This window comes from Xenopus tropicalis, chromosome 9 (genome assembly GCF_000004195.4).
Source record: "Xenopus tropicalis strain Nigerian chromosome 9, UCB_Xtro_10.0, whole genome shotgun sequence".
Lineage (NCBI taxonomy): Eukaryota > Metazoa > Chordata > Amphibia > Anura > Pipidae > Xenopus > Xenopus tropicalis.
The window spans coordinates 25,627,198-25,649,162 of record NC_030685.2 but is presented as its reverse complement, the minus strand read 5'-3'; the positions used below and the strand labels follow the sequence as shown (position 1 = coordinate 25,649,162).

At 38.4% G+C, this 21,965-nt stretch overlaps 1 protein-coding gene across 3 annotated transcripts in view; it reads left to right on the top strand.

The window, feature by feature from the left end:
• Nucleotides 1-21,548, top strand: part of ccz1b (CCZ1 homolog B, vacuolar protein trafficking and biogenesis associated) — a 29,044-nt gene extending 7,496 nt beyond the window's left edge. For 2 of the 3 annotated variants that reach the window (XM_012970351.1, XM_018097092.1), the window contains exons 8-16: nt 651-826; nt 7,425-7,506; nt 7,980-8,041; nt 9,221-9,332; nt 9,538-9,571; nt 11,323-11,440; nt 12,056-12,214; nt 18,049-18,176; nt 21,183-21,548. In XM_012970351.1, coding sequence (XP_012825805.1) covers nt 651-826; nt 7,425-7,506; nt 7,980-8,041; nt 9,221-9,332; nt 9,538-9,571; nt 11,323-11,440; nt 12,056-12,214; nt 18,049-18,176; nt 21,183-21,238 — 927 coding nt within the window. In that variant the 3' untranslated portion in view covers nt 21,239-21,548. 3 annotated transcript variants of the gene reach the window in all.
• Nucleotides 21,549-21,965: the final 417 nt, after the last annotated feature.

The following is a 21,965-nucleotide window of genomic DNA, read 5'->3' as shown; positions in this document are numbered from 1 at the left end:
TTCTCCATTGAGACTATCCACACAGTGTTCTCCAACTTTATACCCTTCCGTTTAATAGCACCGTCAACCTTGCCTTACTGTGTAAGGTCTATTTTCCTTGACAAATGTTTGTTAAATGAAATCTGTTGAGTTATAAGTCATTGCAGACCAGTTTATAATAATAACTGTGGGTTCTATTTTAAGCACAGAGCAGTTGGATAGAAACCTTGGATGATTTTCCCCATTTTGTTAATAAATGCAGAAAAAGCATCCTGTCACATTAAGTTGTCGGTAATACTTTATTATAATACTTTATTTGCAGCCCCACAGTATGCCTGAGGGATTTAAAAAAAAAATCCTTTTTAAGCAATGACCCACAGAGATGCTGCAGGTTCAAGAGCCACATTGTTAAATAGGGCCTAAGGCAGCACCCAGTAGACTAATGTAAATCCCCTGAAAACTGCTTTTTTCAGTTATTTTTGGGCAATAGTAGCCTGGAAATATATATATATATATGCTTCATATCACCAGACAAGTGCCAACAGAAGGCATACAGTTTTATTCTGGTTACTGCCACAATCTCCCATAACTTGTAATGCTTTACTTATTATCTTTGTTGTAGGTAGTACCCTGGATCAGATTTAATGCCATTTTCTATCTTCCTCCCTCAGTATTTGCAGACATTACATTTGCATTCCTGTGACCTTCTCGATGTTTTTGGCGGCATCAGCTTCTTTCCACTGGACAAGATGACATACCTAAAAATCCAGTCTTTTATTAACAGAATAGAAGAGAGTCTGAACATAGTGAAATACACAGCTTTTTTATACAACGACCAGCTTATATGGTAGGTACCAACTAGCAGTGCAAATCTACTTATAATGTGTAATTTGTGGAACAGTATTCCTTGCAGAAGGCATTTAACCTCCGGGTCCATAGAGTTTACAGTCTAATTTTGGAGACTAAAGCTCTGGAAAATATGTTTTCATGGTGCCATCAGAGAAATCAAGCGATGCATTACAGCCTGAGTTCACTGCTTAGGCTAAATATAAGACTTCTAACAGACTTCTAAACAGGTTTTGGCACAGTGTAAAAGAATACAGTGTTCTGTACATAAGTGTGCAAACACGTTACGGTATTCATTCAACTGCCATGGTATGATAAGTGTTTTAGTGCAACTGTAGCAGTTTTCTTTCTCAATCTTTTTGCTGAGTAAGTGTATATATTGTGGGAAAGAACACTAGGAAGTTTTAGCATTAATCGATGCCAGCCTAACACTGACAAACTTGCTCCCTGCTGTGGAGGTAGTTGTGTAAACCGCTGTAGAGTATATAAGATAACCAACTAGTTGCTTCTAGAACTTTTTAAAAATTTAATTATTTGATTAAAATGGAGTCTGTGGGAGATGGCCTTCCTGGCTTTTGTAAACCTATTATCCAGAAGTCTCTGAATTAAGGGAAGGCTATCTCCCATAGACCACATTTTAATCAAATAATTCAAATTGTTTTAAAGAAATTCCTTTTTGACTGTAATAATAAAACAGTACCTTGTACATGATGGTATCTAAGATATACTTAATCCTTATTGGATGCAAAAGAATCCTATTGGGTTTATTTAATGTTTAAATGTTTTTTTTAGTAGACAAAGTATGGAGGTTAAAATTATAAAAAGACCTTTAACTGGAAAACCCCGGGTCCTAGATAACAGGTCCCATACCTGTAATAATAATAATAGCTTTTTGTGCCATACATCACACTTCAATTGGTTTTAATGCAATGCAATCTTCATCAAAAATGTTGATAAATGCATGATCACAGTGTTTATTTATGAATGTGTGATGGAAAGCTGCTGAGAATTGTAATTTCTTTCATAATGCAAAATAATGTTTTTGGGTTTGCATCCCCTTTAACAAAGTGAAATCACATATTTGGGCACCCTTGGCTGACTCAGAGCAGTGCTGGGGGCCTTAACTCAAAGTACTTTTTTGGCTTTAGCCTTTTAGACAAGTACCTCTGACTTCTAGAGTCTAAACAAGGTTACCTGGCAGCTCACCCTGTAATTTACATTGTCAGGAGAACGTTAAAAAATCAGTTTATAATGTTGCTATATATCGACAGCCCTCAATCCAGCACTAGGTGCTCATGTAATTTTCTGAAGTACCTGCCTGATCAGACCAGAAATATCAGCCTTTGCTTATCAGGGGAGATCAGTCAAGTCAAGAGACAAGTCACCCAGGTCTTGTGCCGGTCAAAAAATTACATGTGTAATATGTGTGACTTCTTCAGGGCCTTTTACTATGCACAGATTTCTTGTTGAATCCAAGAGATAGCAATTTCAGTGGCTATAAAGGCTAAACTGAATTTAGTAAATAACTGCTAAGAGGAGTCTGTCCTTCCATTAAAGGGAAACTACAATTTATCAGTAAGTGTGTTCTGTTTGTTGACTTTTAAGGAAAAACTACACCTTCAGAATCAGTACAGAGTGGCCTATTAAATAATGTTACCATACTGGAATATATATATCAGGAAATAATGCAGCTCTAACTGTAACAGGAAGAAGTGTGGAAGTAAAAGACAGAACTTTGCCCATTAATCGGCTGATGTGACCTAACATGTATGTGTGCCCTTGGTTTGTTTGTGTGCACTGTGAATCCTATGATCCCAGGGGTGGCCCATAGTACTTAAAAATAGGATTACCCAATGGCATATACTGCTAAAAAAGTATATTTTTATGAAAATTGTTTAATTAGATAAAGCAGGGTTTTACATATGAGTTGTTTTATGCAATATATGTTTATACAGACCTACATTGTATGGGAAAATAGTTTTCCTTTAAATGATTGGTGCATATTTCATGTTTGCACAGAAGATTTTTGAAAATGGAATTATTTCTGTCAAAATGGCACTTAAAGTAAACCTGAAAAATGACTTTATTCTGTGATAGCAACATATCCCTGATGGCTGTTCCCTGTGAAGCCAGTGAAATTGTGCCAGCTGGACAGTTTCTTGCCAAGGGTGAGCCTGACATCACTTGGGAATGCTCAGAACATGGTCTGTGACTGATTTTCTTAATCATCATAAGCCAATCATCCCTAACATGAAGCTGGCTGGCTATGGAGGGGATCGTGAGGTTGGCATTGCCAGCCAACTTGCCTAGTTTGTGATATTTCACTATGAGACTTCCAAAATGCCTTCCCTGGCAGGAATGAACTGAAGCCATTGTTTTTCCAGTCAGCTACCAAATCCTCCCACAACAAAACTGGCCTAATACCAAAACAAATCCTTTGCCTATTGAAGTATTCAGAAACAGGGGCAAATTCATTCAAATTTGAAATTGGGAGAGTGCCAGGATTCAGAGAAACTGCAGTGTAAAATAGCAATCTAGACTTTTCAAATTGTCAGTGTAAAATGGGTTTTCAGCAATCAAGCAAGTTGTTCATTGTCATATATATTTGCAGTTTATTTTCCACCATTGCATTTTTTTGGCACTTTTTGCCATCATTATGCTTTTTTTTTTTTTTTTTTTAACCTGATAACTCTACTCTTAATAAAAGCACCCCGTAAGGATTTAGCTTCGGCATCAGTTAACTTTTAGCATGTTATAAATTTGCCAATTCTAAGCAATTTTTTTTTCATTTTTTTTTTTTTCATAGTTTTTGATCTATTTGCCTTTTTATTTAAACTCTTTGCAGATTTCAAAGGGGGGACACTGACCCCAGCAGCAAAAATGCTATTGCTCAACAAGGCTACAGTTTTATTTTTATTCTTATTTTTTATAACTTGTTTTTCTGTTCAGGTCTTCTCCTAGTTATTTACTATCCCCCTCATTCAAACTGCTCCCTCGCTAAGGTAATTTGGGCCCTAGCAACCAGATAGCTGCTGAAACTCCAAACTGCAGAGCTGCTGAACAAGAAGTGAAATAAATAATAAACTAAAAATGAAGACCAGTTGCAAATTGTCTCAGAATATTACTTTTTACATCATACTAAAAGTTAACTCAAAGGTGAACAACCCCTTAAAAAGTGCTGAGATGTGTCAGGATCCCAGACCAAATCCTGTATTACTGGATTTTTTTATTCTCTTGTTATTGTTTAGTAAAACATATGATTGTTAATCATTCTGCTGATAATGAATGTGTATTTATATGCAGGGGTTGATTTCCAACAAGGCTTCCTCTGCCAAAGTCAATTACCATGCAAACTGCAAAGATACAGCACCCCCTAGTGGGCAAATGTCATGAAAACTTATTGAATACTTCCCGCAGTTTTACTGTTTAACCTTTGGTTAATTTAAATATTATTTTTAAAATGCAGTTTTTCAGTGAAGTAATTGTTTTGGTAAAAAAAAAAGAATGAAAATATTATGGAACCTCTGTGTCTAGATACACCATAAGCCATGCTCAATAATTTATGTTTAAGGGAAATGAAATTAAAGGCAAACTGTACTCATGAATAGGTAATATGTTCTCACAGTAAATGCAATGGTTTATTTACATTACTGTAGAGGGATCACAAGGGCACCAGCTTTTTAAAACCTTAAACCAACATGGTGGGCCTATCTGACTCGCTTACCCACTCATATAAAGACACTGAAAACCATGAGCTAAATATATAGGAATCAGAAAATGTTTTAGAGTTTGGTAACTTTAATATGTTTAATTGTTCAGGTAATATTGAGAAAAATTTGCCCATTTTCTTATACAGGTATGGGATCCCTTATCCGGAAACCCGTTATCCAGAAAGCTCCGAATTACAGAAAGCCCATCTCCCATAGACTCCATTTTAATCAAATAATTCAGAATTTTAAAACCGATTTCCCTTTTCTCTGTAATAATAAAACAGTACCTTGTAATTGATCCCAACTAAGATATAAATAATCCTTGTTGGATGCAAAACAATCCTGTTGGGTATAATTAATTTTTTATTTATTTTTTAGTAGATTTAAGGCATGGAGATCCAAATTACGGAAAGACCCTTTATCCGGAATACCCTTGGTCCAGAGCATTCTGGATAAGAGGTCCTATACCTGTACTGCATTGTCCCCCCCTGCTGGTGTTATGGTTTATTCTAGGTTTTCTTCCAGGAAGTAAAATGCTCTTTTCAAGATGGCTTCCTACAATGGGGAAAAAAAGACAAATTACAATTTGCTAGCAATGTGTAAATATTCACACAATATATCTGTTAGTGAGGTTTTTAAATAGATGAGTAAGATGTTTTTAAGCATTCCTTTCAGAGGGGAATGTTCAAGATGTGATTTGTGTTGTTTTGTTTCCTGTGGTAACGGTGCAGGTCACTCAGTGGGAATGTACGTTTGTGCATGCTAATCTCTTTTCTTGCAGGCTAAGAAATAATAAGGAAACTTGTCCTTGTGTCCCTGCCTGTCACTCCTGTCATCACAAGCCACTTCATTCTCCCGCTCCCTGTTAACACTCCACAGGATGGCAGTGCGCAGCTTCAGTTTCACGTTGTAGAGATCCTCCTCAGATTACAGCACACGCTACAGAGTAGCTCAGTTACATGCTGCACTTGGATATAAATAAAGTCCCAAACTGCTGGCCTTGTTTGAGGAAAACATCTCCCCCCCCCCCCCCCCCCCCCCCACTAACCCTATGGGGGCCCTTTCAGATTTTCTGATAAATGTCAGACATTCGTGGAAGTCAGTTTATTCAAATTTTTAAAAATTAAAAAATGAGAAAAGTTAGAGTTTTAGTAAATCTGCCCCATGAGCTACAATACAGTTTCCCATCTATGCTTTTAACACATTCTTTATCTGCACCAGGCTTATTCACTTTTCTGCGATGACTGCAGGCTTTTGTACCCGCTGCTTCTGCCATTGCATGCCTCATTTTATCTTAATAACCCCCAATGAACTTATCATAGATAGTAATTTAAATATAACACTAATGTACTTTACTCTCTACATACAATTTTTAATTGATACCAGGCATGTAATAGATGTAACTTTCAGCTGTTGCAGTTAAATTTTCTTATTAAGCAAATTAAGAAGTAAAAAAAAAAGTTACTCATTAAAGGGGAAATTCAAAATGGTTTCAGAGTCTCTTTCCTCAGCAGCAAAAACAGCAGTGTGTGTGTGTATATATATATATATATATTTAAAAAAATGTTTTATACCTTTGGAATGGGAGTGCTGTTTCCTATTCCAATATATATTTATTGTTTGTGGTGCAAGAATTATTTTTTTTTCTACATTGTTATATTCCTGTTTTTGAAAAAAAGCTGATTATTTTTACACCATGCATGTATTTAATTTAACGAGCATTTGGATTGCTAAATGCAGAAAAGAATATCCCTGCTTGGCACGGCAGTGGAAACTGTACCTAAAACAATAACCAAAAAGCCATCTTTATTATCTGCATAGGGCACATAATTCCTCACTGTCCATGGGGATTTTCTGCATGTTCAATTTTGCCATGTCTCCCTGGTGGCTATTTTAAATCGCTGTTCAGTCACTGGATACTTGCACAGAGCAACGCGGGGTCAGAATGTTAGCTGTGTTTAATATACATTTCATCTAAAGTGCAATCAATCAAGTTTGCATTGAAGAGACCGTTTTACCAGACTGCATTTTTGACATAAAGAATCCATTGAGTTTGCTGCACCAATGTAATTTAAGATGGATTCACAGCAGTTTTTCTGTGGAGAATCTGACTAGACGCAGCTGTATCTGGCTTAATATTTCCTTCACATGCAGATAGCAGGCAGTACCTCTATTTAGGGAAAAAAAACAAAAACTTCTTAGCTACATTTTTGAAAATTGGCTTAAAGAGAGATATACATCTAAACATATTTATGCCATTGTTAAACCTTCTGCTGAGGAAAAGCAATACAGCTTCTTGCACATATATGTATAATTGCAAATATTGATATTATGAGCTCCCCTTGTATTTGTCTAGCAGAAATAATAATCCGGGCTACTTAGTTATGGTTTATATTTCATGACCAAATAGAAACAATTGCAGTCTGCAGCATGAATCGTAGCTGATTAGTAATGGACCTTGCAGCAATGGGGATTGTAGTAGTTATTTGATTCAAAATAGATACAAAAAAATACCATTTTGGAGCACAGAGATCTGTGGACTGTGATCTAAATGGAACACTGCCTGTGTTAGGTAGCACTCCAGTCAAGAGTGGCAGGGGGATTTCACTGAGCCCGAAGGTCCAGTGCTTTTATACAGGTCATAAAACTCTGAGGTGACTGATATCCTCATATTTTGCAACAGAAGGTGAATTATTTATTATAATACAAGTTTTAGTGAGTCATGTGACGTCACTAAGCACCGATTATAACTGATAACATCACGTAGCCTCATTTATAAGGATATCATTTACTGGATATTCATGGCTCTTGTGTATTTTATATATTTCCTTGTATTATCATTTGGTTTTTAATCCATTTCTAGAAGTAAAGGGCTATTTTTTTTTTCAGGAGCGGGTTAGAACAAGAAGATATGAGAATCCTTTATAAATACCTCACTACTACCCTTTTCCCTAGGTATACGGAACCAGAGGTAAAGTTTTTTTCCAACCTCTTTTGGCTTTGTAGATGGTTTGGTGGGGGCTTATATAAAGAGATGCTTCTGTTGCATTTTAGAAACTGAATTATTTATTTGCCAGTTTGTGTGGATAGTTGTGTGGATAGTTGTCACCTTCAGATACAATTTGTGTGTTCAAGTATTTAAAGACAATTGTGGGGGATTACTTGGCTGAGCACTTGATAGCTCCGGGAGCAAAATGCTGATAATTGGTGGCGATATTTTGGACCCTCAGTGCACTTGTGGGTCATCCACCCTTCCAAAAATGCGAGTTGGTGCAGGTTGGCATACTCTATTTTAACTTTGAGTGTGTGTAAGTCCCACATGTTTGAAGTGCATGAGGGGGAGGGCCAGCATTTAAGATGGAGCTAAATTATGTTGACTAAAGAAACAGCCATTGAACATGGAGAAACACTAATGTTTTTTTTTTCTCTTCGTCCCTATTTTAGCTAGCAGGTAGAGATTCACCCATACGCCCTGAAATGCCTGGCAATTTACAGCATTATGGAAGGTACGCTAGATATTTTCAATTGCACAACAAAACTGCTTTATGTTATGGGATCAGTTATCTGGAAACCTGTTATCCAGAAAGCTCTGAATTACTGGAAGGCCATCTCCCATAGACTCAAAATAAAAATTTCTTAAAAAAAAGATGACCTTTTTCTCTGTAGTAATAAAACAGTACATTGTACTTGATCCAAACTGAAATATAATTAATCCTTATTGGAGGCAAACAATCCTGTTGGATTTATTTAATGTTTAAATTATTTTTTTTAGACCTAAAGTATCATGATCCTAATTACGGAAAGATTCCTTATCGGGAAAACCCCATGTCCTGAGCATTCTGGATAACAGATCCCATGCCTGTATGTGATTTTAAATTTTTAGTAGCCCAACACTAATGGGAAATAGGATGAGATGATTTTATTTTTGCTTTAATTAAGCACTTTTGGCAGGGCCACCATCAGTCATTATTGGGCTCCATACTAATAAGTTAAGTGGGCCCTTGCAAAGTCACCTCCAATTATTAGGTCATTAGTCACCCGGTGAGTGGACCCTGGAATTAAGTAGAATCGGACCCCAAAGAAAATAAAAATTCCCAACTTTGTCATGTTCATTATCTGACCAAATCCTGCACACTTCCCTGCAGGCCCTCTCTTTGCCACCCTTAGATAACACTTTCCTGTCTCTGGAGGCCCCCCAATCTGCCTTGGGCCCCTGACTGAGTACTGCCTGTATCCCCCGATAGTTTAATGGTGTAGTACCCTTCCTCTTTAAGGATTCCCATTTTACATCCTGTCTACCTGAGATCTTCCAATTAATACACCAATATTATTATTATGGGCATTTCCACTATTAGATATCATTACAGGCCCAATCTCCTTATGTGTTCATTTAATCTTCAGTAGGTATTTGCTTACAACAAAAACTTGTGCAGCTATGAATATGCACCATTATCAGCCATATTTCATCTAAGTAAAGCAGTATGGCATCATCCATTACATTGTATGGATTCAAAGAGGTCAGTATTAGATTTTCTCCACATTTTTGGAAATAGCACTGTAGAAGTACTAGGCTTGTTAGTGACATGTAACTGAAAAGGTGTCATTGCTAAAAGCATCTTTTAAAGCATTTATTAGAAATCATTAATAAGATCAGGCTCTGAACTGTTGTTCTCAATGTTTTTTAGGTTTCTCACTGGACCCTTGAATCTCAGTGATCCCGAAGTCAAATTTAGGTTTCCAAAAATATTTGTGAATACAGAGGACTCTTATGAGGAACTTTATCTGATTGTTTACAAGGTGACCTCTTGATAAGTGATCCGTGCTGCTGAGCCTAAACTGTTGTTACCCAAATGGATGTGTTCTATAATATTGATTTGTCATGATCGATGTTTTGGCTCACATATCATATCATCCTATATCTTCTAGGAGACCACTACAGTACTAAAGTAATACTTCTCTTCTAATTGTTCTGCTTACATGACAACTTTTTGTTTATTTTTAGGCCATGAGTGCCTCTGTGTGCTTCATGATTGACGGTGAGTATTGTCTGTCACTGAAAAGTAATGGGGAGAGATGTGTGTGTCTGTGTATGTGTGTGTATATATATATATATATACCGTATATACTCGAGTATAAGCCGATCCAAATATAAGCCGAGGTACCTAAGAAAACTGGAAAAGCCTATTGACTCGAGTATAAGCCTAGGGTTATTTGATCATTAAATCAATTTCAGAGCATGATTATTGAGACTGACTCGCGGGAGCCAATTTGATATATTTACACTATATATATATATATATATATATATATATATATATATATATATATATATATATATATATATATATATATATATATATATATATATATATATATATATATATATATACACAATCAGGGGAGTCTTAAATAGTCACATTCAGTATGTATATGCTTATGGAGGAGGGACACTGGTGTTAGATACAGGGGATGGTCGTTATAATTAATACTACTGTACGGAATTAAATTATTCATGGATAAATTGTGCACATAAACATAGTGCACTCGATCATTGGGAGAGAAGAGACAAAGGGCCGCATTATTGAGTGGTGCAGACTCAAAGGATGCGGGACGTACCTTTAATCCAATGCTGTTGCTGATTTAAGTCCCAGAGCGCAAGCTCCTCTCCCTGACCGCCACCCCACCGCTGATGCCGTCTATTAACAAGGGGGCTGCCCGTTGCACTTCAGTGTCCACTGCAGCCGCTTCTACTTCCCCAGCTAGACACCGGGGCTAAGGGCTCTCTCTCCACCCTCCCCATTACACACATAGATAACGTAGCAGAGAGCGTGTAACGGCACTTCGTCACACGCAAGGAGCCAGGAAGGAGCGGCGCACAGGGAATCGGGTAGCAGAGGTTCCTAGCTGGTGGGACTCGAGTATAAGCCGAGGGTTAATTTTTCAGCACATTTTGGGAGCTGAAAAACTCGGCTTATACTCGAGTATATACAAAGGCCCAAGATGGGGGCCGAAACGTTGACCTATTTCTCCATGTATTAAGTTTTATATAGTTCAATAAAAGCTAACTTTTAAAGGATTCCCAGTGTGCACCGCTATACCTGTGGACTATATATATATATATATATATATATCTATAAACTATAGACCAGCACACCATTTCAAGGTCCTTGATAAAGGTCCCAGGAGGGGGACCGAAGAGAATTGCTGTGAAATGGTGTGCTGGTCCTGTTTATAGGAATTTACATATTTTGACTTCAGCACCCATCTGGTTTAGAGTGCGGACACACAGCTTGACTTATATATATGAGGCTTAGCTTCAATATTGCTTGCTTTATCTGTGTTCTCCATACACAGTGAGGTAATGTCAGACTCTATCGATTCAATTTGCTTATTCTCACTAAGCAGCAGCCTAAAGTAGATTAGGGATAACTTTAGGAATAAGTGCTTTCTATTTTCTGTACCAAGACCAAGATTTATATTTTGTTTAGTTTGGCAGTAAGAATCAGTATTACATTTGTCTTCCAAGGAGGGAAATGACAAGCTGAGTCTGCGGTTCTGCTGAAGATATAGATATGTGTAAGGGAACATTTATGTTGCTTGCTTTTTCTTAGATATTATTGTGTAAAGGAAGGTAAGCAATATAGCAGCTTCCTCACATTTATCTGTATCAGAGGTTCCCAAGTTCAGTCCTTGTGAGCCACAAATAGCCCAGATTTTCTAAAAATGTTTATAGTTTGCACTGTATTTAACCAGTGGCACAGTCCATATTAATTCAATGCTATCTTAGCGTCTGTGCAGCTAACAGTGGATTTTTGTCGAAAATTGGACAGCCTTGTTGGACCTCAGCTTACAGTGCTGGCGTCGGATATATGTGAGCAATTTAATATCAACCGACGGATATCAGGGTGAGTGACATTCACCATTCTGTTGTATGCAGCTGCATGGAGACATTGTACGTTCTGTTAATGTTAACATAAAGATAAAACGCTGCAGGTCATTCTTGAGGAGCATTGTGATGTGTTGTGGTTGCCATGTGCGGCTTTTCTAATTTAGAAAGACAGCACTCCTATGTTTCATACCTACATGGCTCAAAGGATATTGCTTGGTATGGTAAATATACTGTCTGCCATTTTAATTGACAATTTGCCAACTGTGGGCCTCTTATTCATTGGAGTCTGTAAATTATATTTCACATTACCTTGCCGGCAGTCAGTGCAGAAGCGATTTTTCTTCATACCTAATTAGTTGGTGGCCTAGTAACTAGACTAAGTAAATTAGAGTTGATATCACCATTTGATTCAGACTATGTCTGTGTATACAACATCATGCAAAGTACAATAATATAGCCTGTCTTTTCGCTAGCCAGATAATTTTCATTCAAATGACGCTCTTTATTGATTCATGCTAAATCACAAGCTTCTAAATAAAGTTTCCTGTTCACAGACTTATAGATCGTACGCCATAATCTACAAAATGGAAATATGGTAATGCACTGGTATCTGCTCTGCTTTTCCTTTTAGGTCTGAAAAGGAACCCCAATTTAAATTTATTTATTTCAACCATATGAATCTAGCAGAGAAAAGTACAATCCACCTGCGGAAAACGCCAAGTATGTCCCTGACCTCAGTGCAGCCTGAACTAATGAAGATTCTAGGAGACATCAACGGTGATTTTACAAGGTGATTTTATCCCATATTCCAAAGAGAACTTCTGGAGAGCTGCTGATCCCAGCATCCACTGTTTGTAGAGTTTCTCTAAAAGCTGGAGTGCCTAAGGTTTTCTTATCCTTCTTTTATAACCGTTATGTTATGACAAGGAATAATGGTATTAGAAATTTGCCAGATTTGCTCCCACATTTCACGATCTAAAACAAAAAAACATTCACAGGCCCTGATCAGATACCAGTTGGCAGCTAATTAAGTTAAGAGGTATATTGGCAGCCAGTGTCTGCCCATGCATGGGTGCCTTAAGCCCTATTATATTTATCTGCTTTTTAACACTAGGGACATAGGGTGGGCTTCCATGCCAACTTTGTGGCTGCATTCTATGCACTGTATGTGGTGCCCTCCACTTGTCTGGCCTTGATGATTTCAAGATGAGATGATTTCTAAGCAATTTTCTGTATCCATTAAAATGCTCAAACAACTTGCTCTCATACACGCACACAGACACAAATTGATTTGCAACTCTATGGGGGGAATTCACAAAAGTGATGATATTGAGACAAAATAAAAGTGGAGATAGATTTGTCGGATTTACCACCTAATTCACAAATCTCTATTTCCACTTTTGTGACTTTGTCTTTTAAACAGTTTTCAGATTTTGTCATTTTACCGACATTTTTTTATGAATTGCCTTAGTTCTTAGTAAATGCCTAGCTCTTAGTAAATCTGTCAGTGTGCCACCAAACCCAGTCCCACAGCTACATGAGCCTAAGAATAATGATTTTACCAGCAGGGTTTTGCATTTCATTTGCCATTTCACTTTAGGGGCATTTCCTGAAGGGTTATTTTACTTTGCTAAGGAAATCTATACATCATTTTTTTTTAGGACAAGCTGGGCTTTCTGTTGTCTATACAGGTATTGGACCCCTTATCCGGAAACCCGTTATCCATAAAGCTCCGAATTACGGAAAGTCCGTCTCTCATAGACTCCATTTTAATCAAATAATCCAGAATTTTAAAACTGATTTCTTTTTTCTCCGTAGTAATAAAACAGTATCTTGTAACTGATCCCAACTAAGATATAAATAATCCTTATTGGATGCAAAACAATCCTATTGGGGTTAATTAATGTTTTATTGATTTTTTAGCAGACTTAAGGTATGGAGATCCAAATTATGGAAAGATCCCTTATCTGGAATACCCTTGGTCCCGAGCATTCTGGATAATGTTTTAAAAATAAAAGAATTTTCTTCTATTTTACATTATTTTACAAGGTTCAGTGCATTGTTAAAATTTATGGTATATGTCCCCTTTAAAGAGGGGGCACTGATGCTAAAACTAAAATTTTGCCTTGGAGGCTTTAATTTTCCTTGAATGAATGAATATATTCACTCAAAATGTTATCAAAATGTTGTTATTGCCTCATTCATTAAGCTGAAACTACCATATGTTTCAAATGTGAGGTAAAAAACTTTTTTTATATAAAACATATCAGTTCAACTTTTTGTTTAATCAGTGTTTTACTTGTTTATAAAATGTCAATAAGGCTTTTTGCGCCTATTGTTCTAAGGTTAGAAAGAGACCCCCCCCCCCCCCCGGGGCTTACTTATCAACTTTCTCAGAGAATGTTGATAAATGGAGGATTCATTCTCCCTACTTATTAAACAGTCCCCCTAGTTATATAGGTCTTGAGCAAACAGCAGGCTTTAACTCTGAATGTTTCATTCACTCAGTTAGGATACACCAACTGCCACTATGTAGCAAATAAAAAACAGCCTAAAAGTGGGAGGAGGAAGGATAGCCTAGTGGTTAGGGAGACCACCCTGTGACAACAGGGTTAGGGTTCGATTACCTCCACCAGGGTCCGCCTCATGACTGCCCTGGGCACAGTCATATAACCTCTCAACGTTGCAATGATATCAGCCTTTAGAAATGGGCTGGTTGAGCGTTGTCCAGATTTTTTTTCAGTGGCTGCATTTACATTTCCCCACAAATCCTCTCTTTGCATTTTCAATGGCAGCTGAAAGCAACTGTCACGAGAAAAATGTGTTTCTTATCACTGGCAATAAGAAGCCAATTGATAGGTGAGCTGAGCTACAGCACAGGGGCAATGGGGCCACCAATGCCGCTAAAATCAGCAAGTGCATTTTAGGGTTATTTTTGGGAATTTGATTAGGATATATGGAAATAATCATAGAACAGAATCTACACTGGGGAGAGTAATGGAGATATTCTCTGAGCCGTATAATAGTGCCCAGCTGGTATGCGATACAGGAGATATCCTGTGAGCGCTACTGTTATCCCCTGCTGGTATATGGTACAGGAGATTCCCCCACTTCTATGCATCAGTAACTCTTCAGCCAGTATATAGTTCAGCAGGGGGTACGCCAAATTTGTCTTTTAAGCAGACCATTTTCAGATTTTGTCATTTTCCCGACTTTTTTTTTATGAATTTGCCTTTAGCTCTTAGTAAATTTGTCAGTGCCTTCAAACCCAGTCCCAAATCTACATGAACCTTGGAATAAGGATTTTACCAGCAGGATTTTGCATTTCATATGCCATTTCACTTTGGGGGCATTTCCTGAGGTATAGTTTCCCTGTGCAAACTAAAATTACCCATCATTTTTTTTCAGGACAATCTATAATTCTTTTCTATACAGTGGTGTGAAAAACTATTTGCCCCCTTTCTGATTTCTTATTCTTTTGCATGTTTGTCACACAAAATGTTTCTGATCATCAAACACATTTAACTATTAGTCAAAGATAACACAAGTAAACACAAAATGCAGTTTTTAAATGAGGGTTTTTATTATTTCGGGAGAAAAAAAATCCAAACCTACATGGCCCTGTGTGAAAAAGTAATTGCCCCCTGAACCTAATAACTGGTTGGGCCACCCTTAGCAGCAATAACTGCAATCAAGCGTTTGCGATAACTTGCAACGACTCTTTTACAGCGCTCTGGAGGAATTTTGGCCCACTCATCTTTGCAGAATTGTTGTAATTCAGCTTTATTTGAGGGTTTTCTAGCATGAACCGCCTTTTTAAGGTCATGCCACAACATCTCAATAGGATTCAGGTCAGGACTTTGACTAGGCCACTCCAAAGTCTTCATTTTGTTTTTCTTCAGCCATTCAGAGGTGGATTTGCTGGTGTGTTTTGGGTCATTGTCCTGCTGCAGCACCCAAGATCGCTTCAGCTTGAGTTGACGAACAGATGGCCGGACATTCTCCTTCAGGATTTTTTGGTAGACAGTAGAATTCATGGTTCCATCTATCACAGCAAGCCTTCCAGGTCCTGAAGCAGCAAAACAACCCCAGACCATCACACTACCGCCACCATATTTTACTGTTGGTATGATGTTCTTTTTCTGAAATGCTGTGTTACTTTTACGCCAGATGTAACGGGACACGCACCTTCCAAAAAGTTCAACTTTTGTCTCGTCGGTCCACAAGATATTTTCCCAAAAGTCTTGGCAATCATTGAGATGTTTTTTAGCAAAATTGAGACGAGCCATAATGTTCTTTTTGCTTAAAAGTGGTTTGCGCCTTGGAAATCTGCCATGCAGGCCGTTTTTGCCCAGTCTCTTTCTTATGGTGGAGTCGTGAACACTGACCTTAATTGAGGCAAGTGAGGCCTGCAGTTCTTTAGATGTTGTCCTGGGGTCTTTTGTGGCCTCTCGAATGAGTTGTCTCTGCACTCTTGGGGTAATTTTGGTCGGCCGGCCACTCCTGGGAAGGTTCACCACTGTTCCATGTTTTTGCCATTTGTGGATAATGGCTCTCACTGTGGTTCGCTGGAGTCCCAAAGCTTTAGAAATGGCTTTATAACCTTTACCGGACTGATAGATCTCAATTACTTTTGTTCTCATTTGTTCCTGAATTTCTTTGGATCTTGGCATGATGTCTAGCTTTTGAGGTGCTTTTGGTCTACTTCTCTGTGTCAGGTAGCTCCTATTTAAGTGATTTCTTGATTGAAACAGGTGTGGCAGTAATCAGGCCTGGGGGTGACTACAGAAATTGATATTGAAATTGAAAATTGAAATTGATAAACCACAGTTAAGTTATTTTTTAACAAGGGGGGCAATCACTTTTTCACACAGGGCCATGTAGATTTGGAGTTTTTTTTCTCCCTTAATAACGTAAACCTTCATTTAAAAACTGCATTTTGTGTTCAATTATGTTATCTTTGACTAATAGTTAACGGTTTTTGATGAGCAGAAACATTTAAGTGTGACAAACATGCAAAAGAATAAGAAATCAGGAAGGGGGCAAATAGTTTTTCACACCACTGTATTTCTGTGTAATTCCACTTCTGTAACAAGATTTAAGGGTCTAAATACAGTCTTCTCTAGCCCCTACTCATTACTGGGCAGCAGCAATCCGGCCCCCATACCAACATGCCCGGTGAATAGAGCTCCAACAGGACTAGGGCCCACCGGGTTTTATCCAGTGCCCTGTTGGGGCCAGTCCAACCTTGTACCCCAATATGCCAGTTTGGGTGCCAGTGTGCCTGTGCTGCTTGCTGAGCCCCAAGATGGCTGCTAGGAACAGGTTGGGACCAATGCCGTCAAGCAGCTCTGTAGTTCAGGACATGCTATGGGGGCACAGATAAGTTGCGGAAAGTGTCAGTGAAGTGATTAAAGAGGGGGCACTGCTGCTGCTAAAACTAAAAATTTGCCTGGGAGGCTTTACTTTTCCTTTTAATAAAAATGTTTACAATATATTCACACAAAATGTTATTATTGCCTCATTCATTAAGCTAAAATGTGCATAATTATGTAAATGTGAGGTAAAAACTTTTTATATATATATAAATATAAATAACATATTATAAAAGTTAACTTTTTAGATATAAATTGAACTTTTTTTAATCAGTGTTTTACTTGTTTATAAAATGTTAATGAGGCTTTTTGCACCTATTGTTCTAGGGTGAGACAGAAACTTGTCCCCTAACAATGAGTCTGCTAATCCCCATTAATATGTTAACGATCCCCCAATGGGGCCTAGTGCTGGGCGGTATACCGGTATAAACCGAACACCGTTTTTTTTAAAAAAATGATATAAATTTTTAACTTACCGGCATACCGGTGTGCGCGCCTCCTGGCAATTTTTCTTACTATTTCCGGGTTGTGCGCGCTGACGTCACGTGCGCGCTGACGTCATGCGCACAACCCGGAAATAGTAAGAAAAATTGCCAGGAGGCTCTACAAAAGCGCCGTCGCTAGGACGCATACCAATGTGAGCTGTCGGGGGTGCCTGCGGCTGCCTGGCAAGTCATTTATATTTATGTGAAGGGGATGGGGGGGTGTTTGGGGTGGGGGGTGCGGATGGGGGGGTGTTTGGGGTTGGGGGGGGGTGTTTGGGGTGGTCACCTAATCATGCATGGGGAAAAAAAAATACCGTCAAATACCGTGATACCGATAAAATTTTGAAAAATACCGTGATATAAATTTTTGGTCATACCGCCCAGCACTAATGGGGCCCCCTACCTTAGGCCTGAAATGGAGACTGGGTGAAACAAAACAGAAGAGCTTAGAATTGATCTAACAGAGTTACAACTGAGCTTTACTCCATTTTGAAAATGTCTGGAAAAAATGTCGTTAAAACGTTGTATAAATGTTGTTTAAACGACAAATTCACAAAAGTGTCTGTAAAGTGTCTTTCTTTCACCAAAAACGGAAAAGTGGCGGTTGAGTTGGAATTTAGGCGGATTTCTGTTTGTGAATCTGGAGAAAGTGTTTTCCACCAGTTTTTCCACCACTTTTTTCCAAAAAAGGACTCTCTCCACTTTTGTGAATTCCCCCTTATATATTTGCCTTCAGTTTTCTTAACTGACTGATGTTGTTCTAGAGTGGATGAAGACGAGGAGATCATTGTAAAAGCTATGAGCGATTACTGGGTTGTTGGCAAAAAGTCTGATCAGCGAGAATTGTACGTTATATTAAACCAGAAGAACTCCAATCTAATTGAAGTAAATGGTAAGTCCTTGGATCACCTTCTTCAGAAATGTTACCTGTACATGTTACCTGCCCATGGCAGCACCAGAAATCATACTTCCCTGTGGAACAGCTTCACAGTATCCAAAATGTGAATATTGTGTGATGCTTGTATATCGGCAACTAATTATTGAGGGCTAATTAAAATTTATAAAGGACAGTGTGACCATTTACATGTCTAATCATGCTCCAGCTGTGCCACAAAGTAAATTCTATAGCCCTTCGGTACCTCTGCATACCTGCTGTTGGAGCACCTATGGTCAAAAAATACAACCACATAGCAAACTGCATTTTAATGTCAATTTTAGAAGGAGATAATGGAATTACTTGTGGGATAAGGTTAGCAAGATAAAAATTCTATGTGCCTCAGACAAGAAATACAGCACACATTATTGAAGTAAGTGGGGCAACACAACGAAAATTGTTGAAGGTTCAGTCATGGAGAATAGGAAGCTCTCCTGAATTTGCTTTCCAAGGAGATGATGTTTGTGTTCCTATGTAGTGCATGCAACTTTAAAAGTTGTACTTTATGGTTGATTGCCAGTCCTAGCCTGGGGTGAACTTTTCAGATCCCCCTTGGACTTCACTAAAGTTTTATTTGTACGCATTTATACTTGCTGCACTGGTAGAAGAAGGATGAGATGCCACCTATCGAGCACTGGCAACCAACAGCTTGCAGATAAGAGTAAACACTATGGGGCACATTTACTAATCCACGAATCCGAATCCCGAACAGCAAAAATTCGTATTGGAAACGAAAATTTCTGAACTTTTTCGTCGCCTTCACGACTTTTTCGTATTTTTCACGACTTTTCGTCACAAATTTTTCATATTGAACGATCGTAAACGCCGGGAAAACCTTTCTGACTTTGATCCTTCAATGCATGTCTGCATGGGCTCGATCAGTACACTTGCGCACGAAAGAACGTTCGTTGTGCAACGAACGTTCTTTCGTAAAATCTGAAAATTTCGGTAAGGTGACGAAAAGTCGGGGAAAATACGAAAAAGTCGTGACGGAGACGAAAAAGTTGCAAAAATACCGATCATTACGAAAAAAACGCATTCGGACGCCTTCGGAGCGTTCGTGGATTAGTAAATGTGCCCCTATATGTTGGTGCTATAGGAAATGGGTTCCCCCTTCATAGTTAACCCCTTGTTAAAGTGCACATTTGTATACGTTGCCTTTTCTGACCAACAGAAGCAAGGAGTCATTGCAAACACTGATAATGCTAAGTGCTCAGAACCTTTCCTTTATTTATTTGTTGTCCTTGCAAAATGCCCTTTGATATATTGCCTTCCTATATTTTCATATTTATCCCCTGCCATGACTGACTGATGGGCACACTCTCATTTTTGTCTCAATGCAATTTGTTGCTCCTCCATTACCTTTGCACCATTTAGGTGCCCGGATAGTTATCTGTCTATATGTCAGGGGCAAAGCAACCTCTTTGTGTTTCTCCTAATCTCTTGTGTCAGGTCATGTTGCTTTTAAGGTGTCTTGTTTCGGTTCCATAGTAAAGTTTGGAACAAGTCCGAGACGGCATCAATATTCAGCCCCTCTTTTTTTTCAGCGAATTGTCTTAATAATTAAAGTGTAACCACTATCTTGCACCTAGCCATTAATAGCATTCCTGCGGGTGGGCCTCATTTCCCATTTCTATTACAATGAGTTAATGGCCTCCTCAGAGAGCAGCTGCCATTATTAATGCCTTAAGTGTTAACATTTACATTGCAATATTACCAGCTGCCGGTGATCTTGTAGCGACAGCTCGTATCATCACGTTAATAGAAAAGGTGTGCAAGTGATTGGAAAAACCGTGCAGCGGCAGCATGTCCACCTTAAGAAGAATCAAATTTTAGAAGAACAGGAAAACTACAGTACTATGTAGCCCTGGGACCTTGCTGCAGGGTTAAGACAGAACCGATGAAGTGTGAAACATTATATAGATTGGCTTTCTCATTGTTTGCTTATGCCAAGCTCTGATATAATCTTCATATGCAGTTATGTACTGACATAGCTCCCAGCTGTCTGAATGTCACCCAGCAATAAAGTAAAGCCGTAACAGGAAACAACAGGTTGCCAGTGTATAGTCTGGGCCAAAGGCCATTGGAATGCAGTTGAACATAGCGCATTATATTATTTTGGCTGAAAAATGTAACTCAGTGTTTCCTTTTTAAGGGTCTTTTTGTGCACCTTTGCAGAATGGAATGTGAACAACCCTTTGCACTAATACTATTTACACAGTAGCAGTAAAAAGAAAGGAAGTAATTAAAGTTGTGTTATTATGGCCTATTGTTTCCTATAGGGCAGGAGAAATCATGCTGGATCCAAATTGTGGGATCCTGTTTGCCTGTTAAAGGAGAAGGAAAAGTACAGTCACTGGGGGGTGTCAAAATATTAGGTACCCCCCAGGTGAAATTACCTTTCCTTTTCCTTTAATGAGCAACATCCTGGGGGGAATTCACAAGAGTGGAGAAAGCAAAGCATGGGGCCTTATTTGTTTAAAAGGCAGTGCACAACATTTTAGGGTGACAACCCTTCTTTAGGTAAAAATATAAGAGGAATTTATAGTCTTAGTCTTAGCACCATGTTTCAGGCACAAGGTCCCCTCCCCAACCACATCACTAACACTTGCCCCAACATATCTGTCCACTACATTTTTGCTGCCACCTTCCATCACGCAGTTACATTTAGATGTGACCTTGGCTACTGTGTATACTTCTGGTTGTGATCCATGCTGGGACAGGACATTACGTGGTCAAAGGTGCCGGTTTAGCTCTTACTTGAGGACAACTGGCCCTCCTCCTTCCTCGTGTCCATTGAATGAAGAGAGGATATAAACTATAACTGGACAAAACATGTTGGCTAGGCTTTGTTAAATCATGCAAAAGTTCTAACCTTTATATAAGATTAAAATACCATGGCAATATCTAGAATAATGGAGGCACGTTTTAATCTATACCTTGTTTTTTTTGTTTTGTTTACAGAAGAAATCAAGAAACTCTGTGCAACCCAGTTCAGTAATATATTTTTCCTGGATTAACCTGCATGTGTTCAGCAGCAGGGTGGCATGCAGCATTTTCAAAAATGGCCCGCATCAGCCTTTTTGTGTTCCATGGACAGAATATTGGTCATATTATTGACTGGAATGACTGTTGTAAGGCAATACTTGCCTTGTAAGACTCGCATTTCTATCCTTAGGTTCAACGAGCAGACTGTTTTAGATTTTAATTATTTATGTGAAATGTCGCAGAAGTCTCCACGCTAAAACGGCTGTACCATTCCATTTCTGTTACTTTAATACATGACTGGAAAAAATAAATCCACTAACTGTTGTTATACTTTTAACCAGACTTCATGATCTTCTGTATCTTCTGTGCCATGTTTCATACATCAAAGATTTACGTATTGACCTGTGTGTGCTGAGTACTGATGGGCCGAGGTATCTCTACTGAAATGCTGCCGAAGATAAATGACATCCAGTGAAGACAGGCGATTCCACCCTCATCAGAGCTTTTTGCTGTAAGGCCAGTCACGATAAAGAACAAGGTTCAAGATCATATTTTCTTATGTAATTCAGTTGTGACTAAAAACATATCTTGAATTTTTTTCTAATTTGAGTATTGCGATCTCAAATTATCAGGATTTGTCAGTCAAAAACTTCTGAAAATTTGACCTGGTGAGCTTCTGTAGAAGGGGGAGTGTGGTTTCAACATTCAAGCTGTTTTATTTTTTGGATTTGATTTTAAACAATTGGGGTTAAACAAACA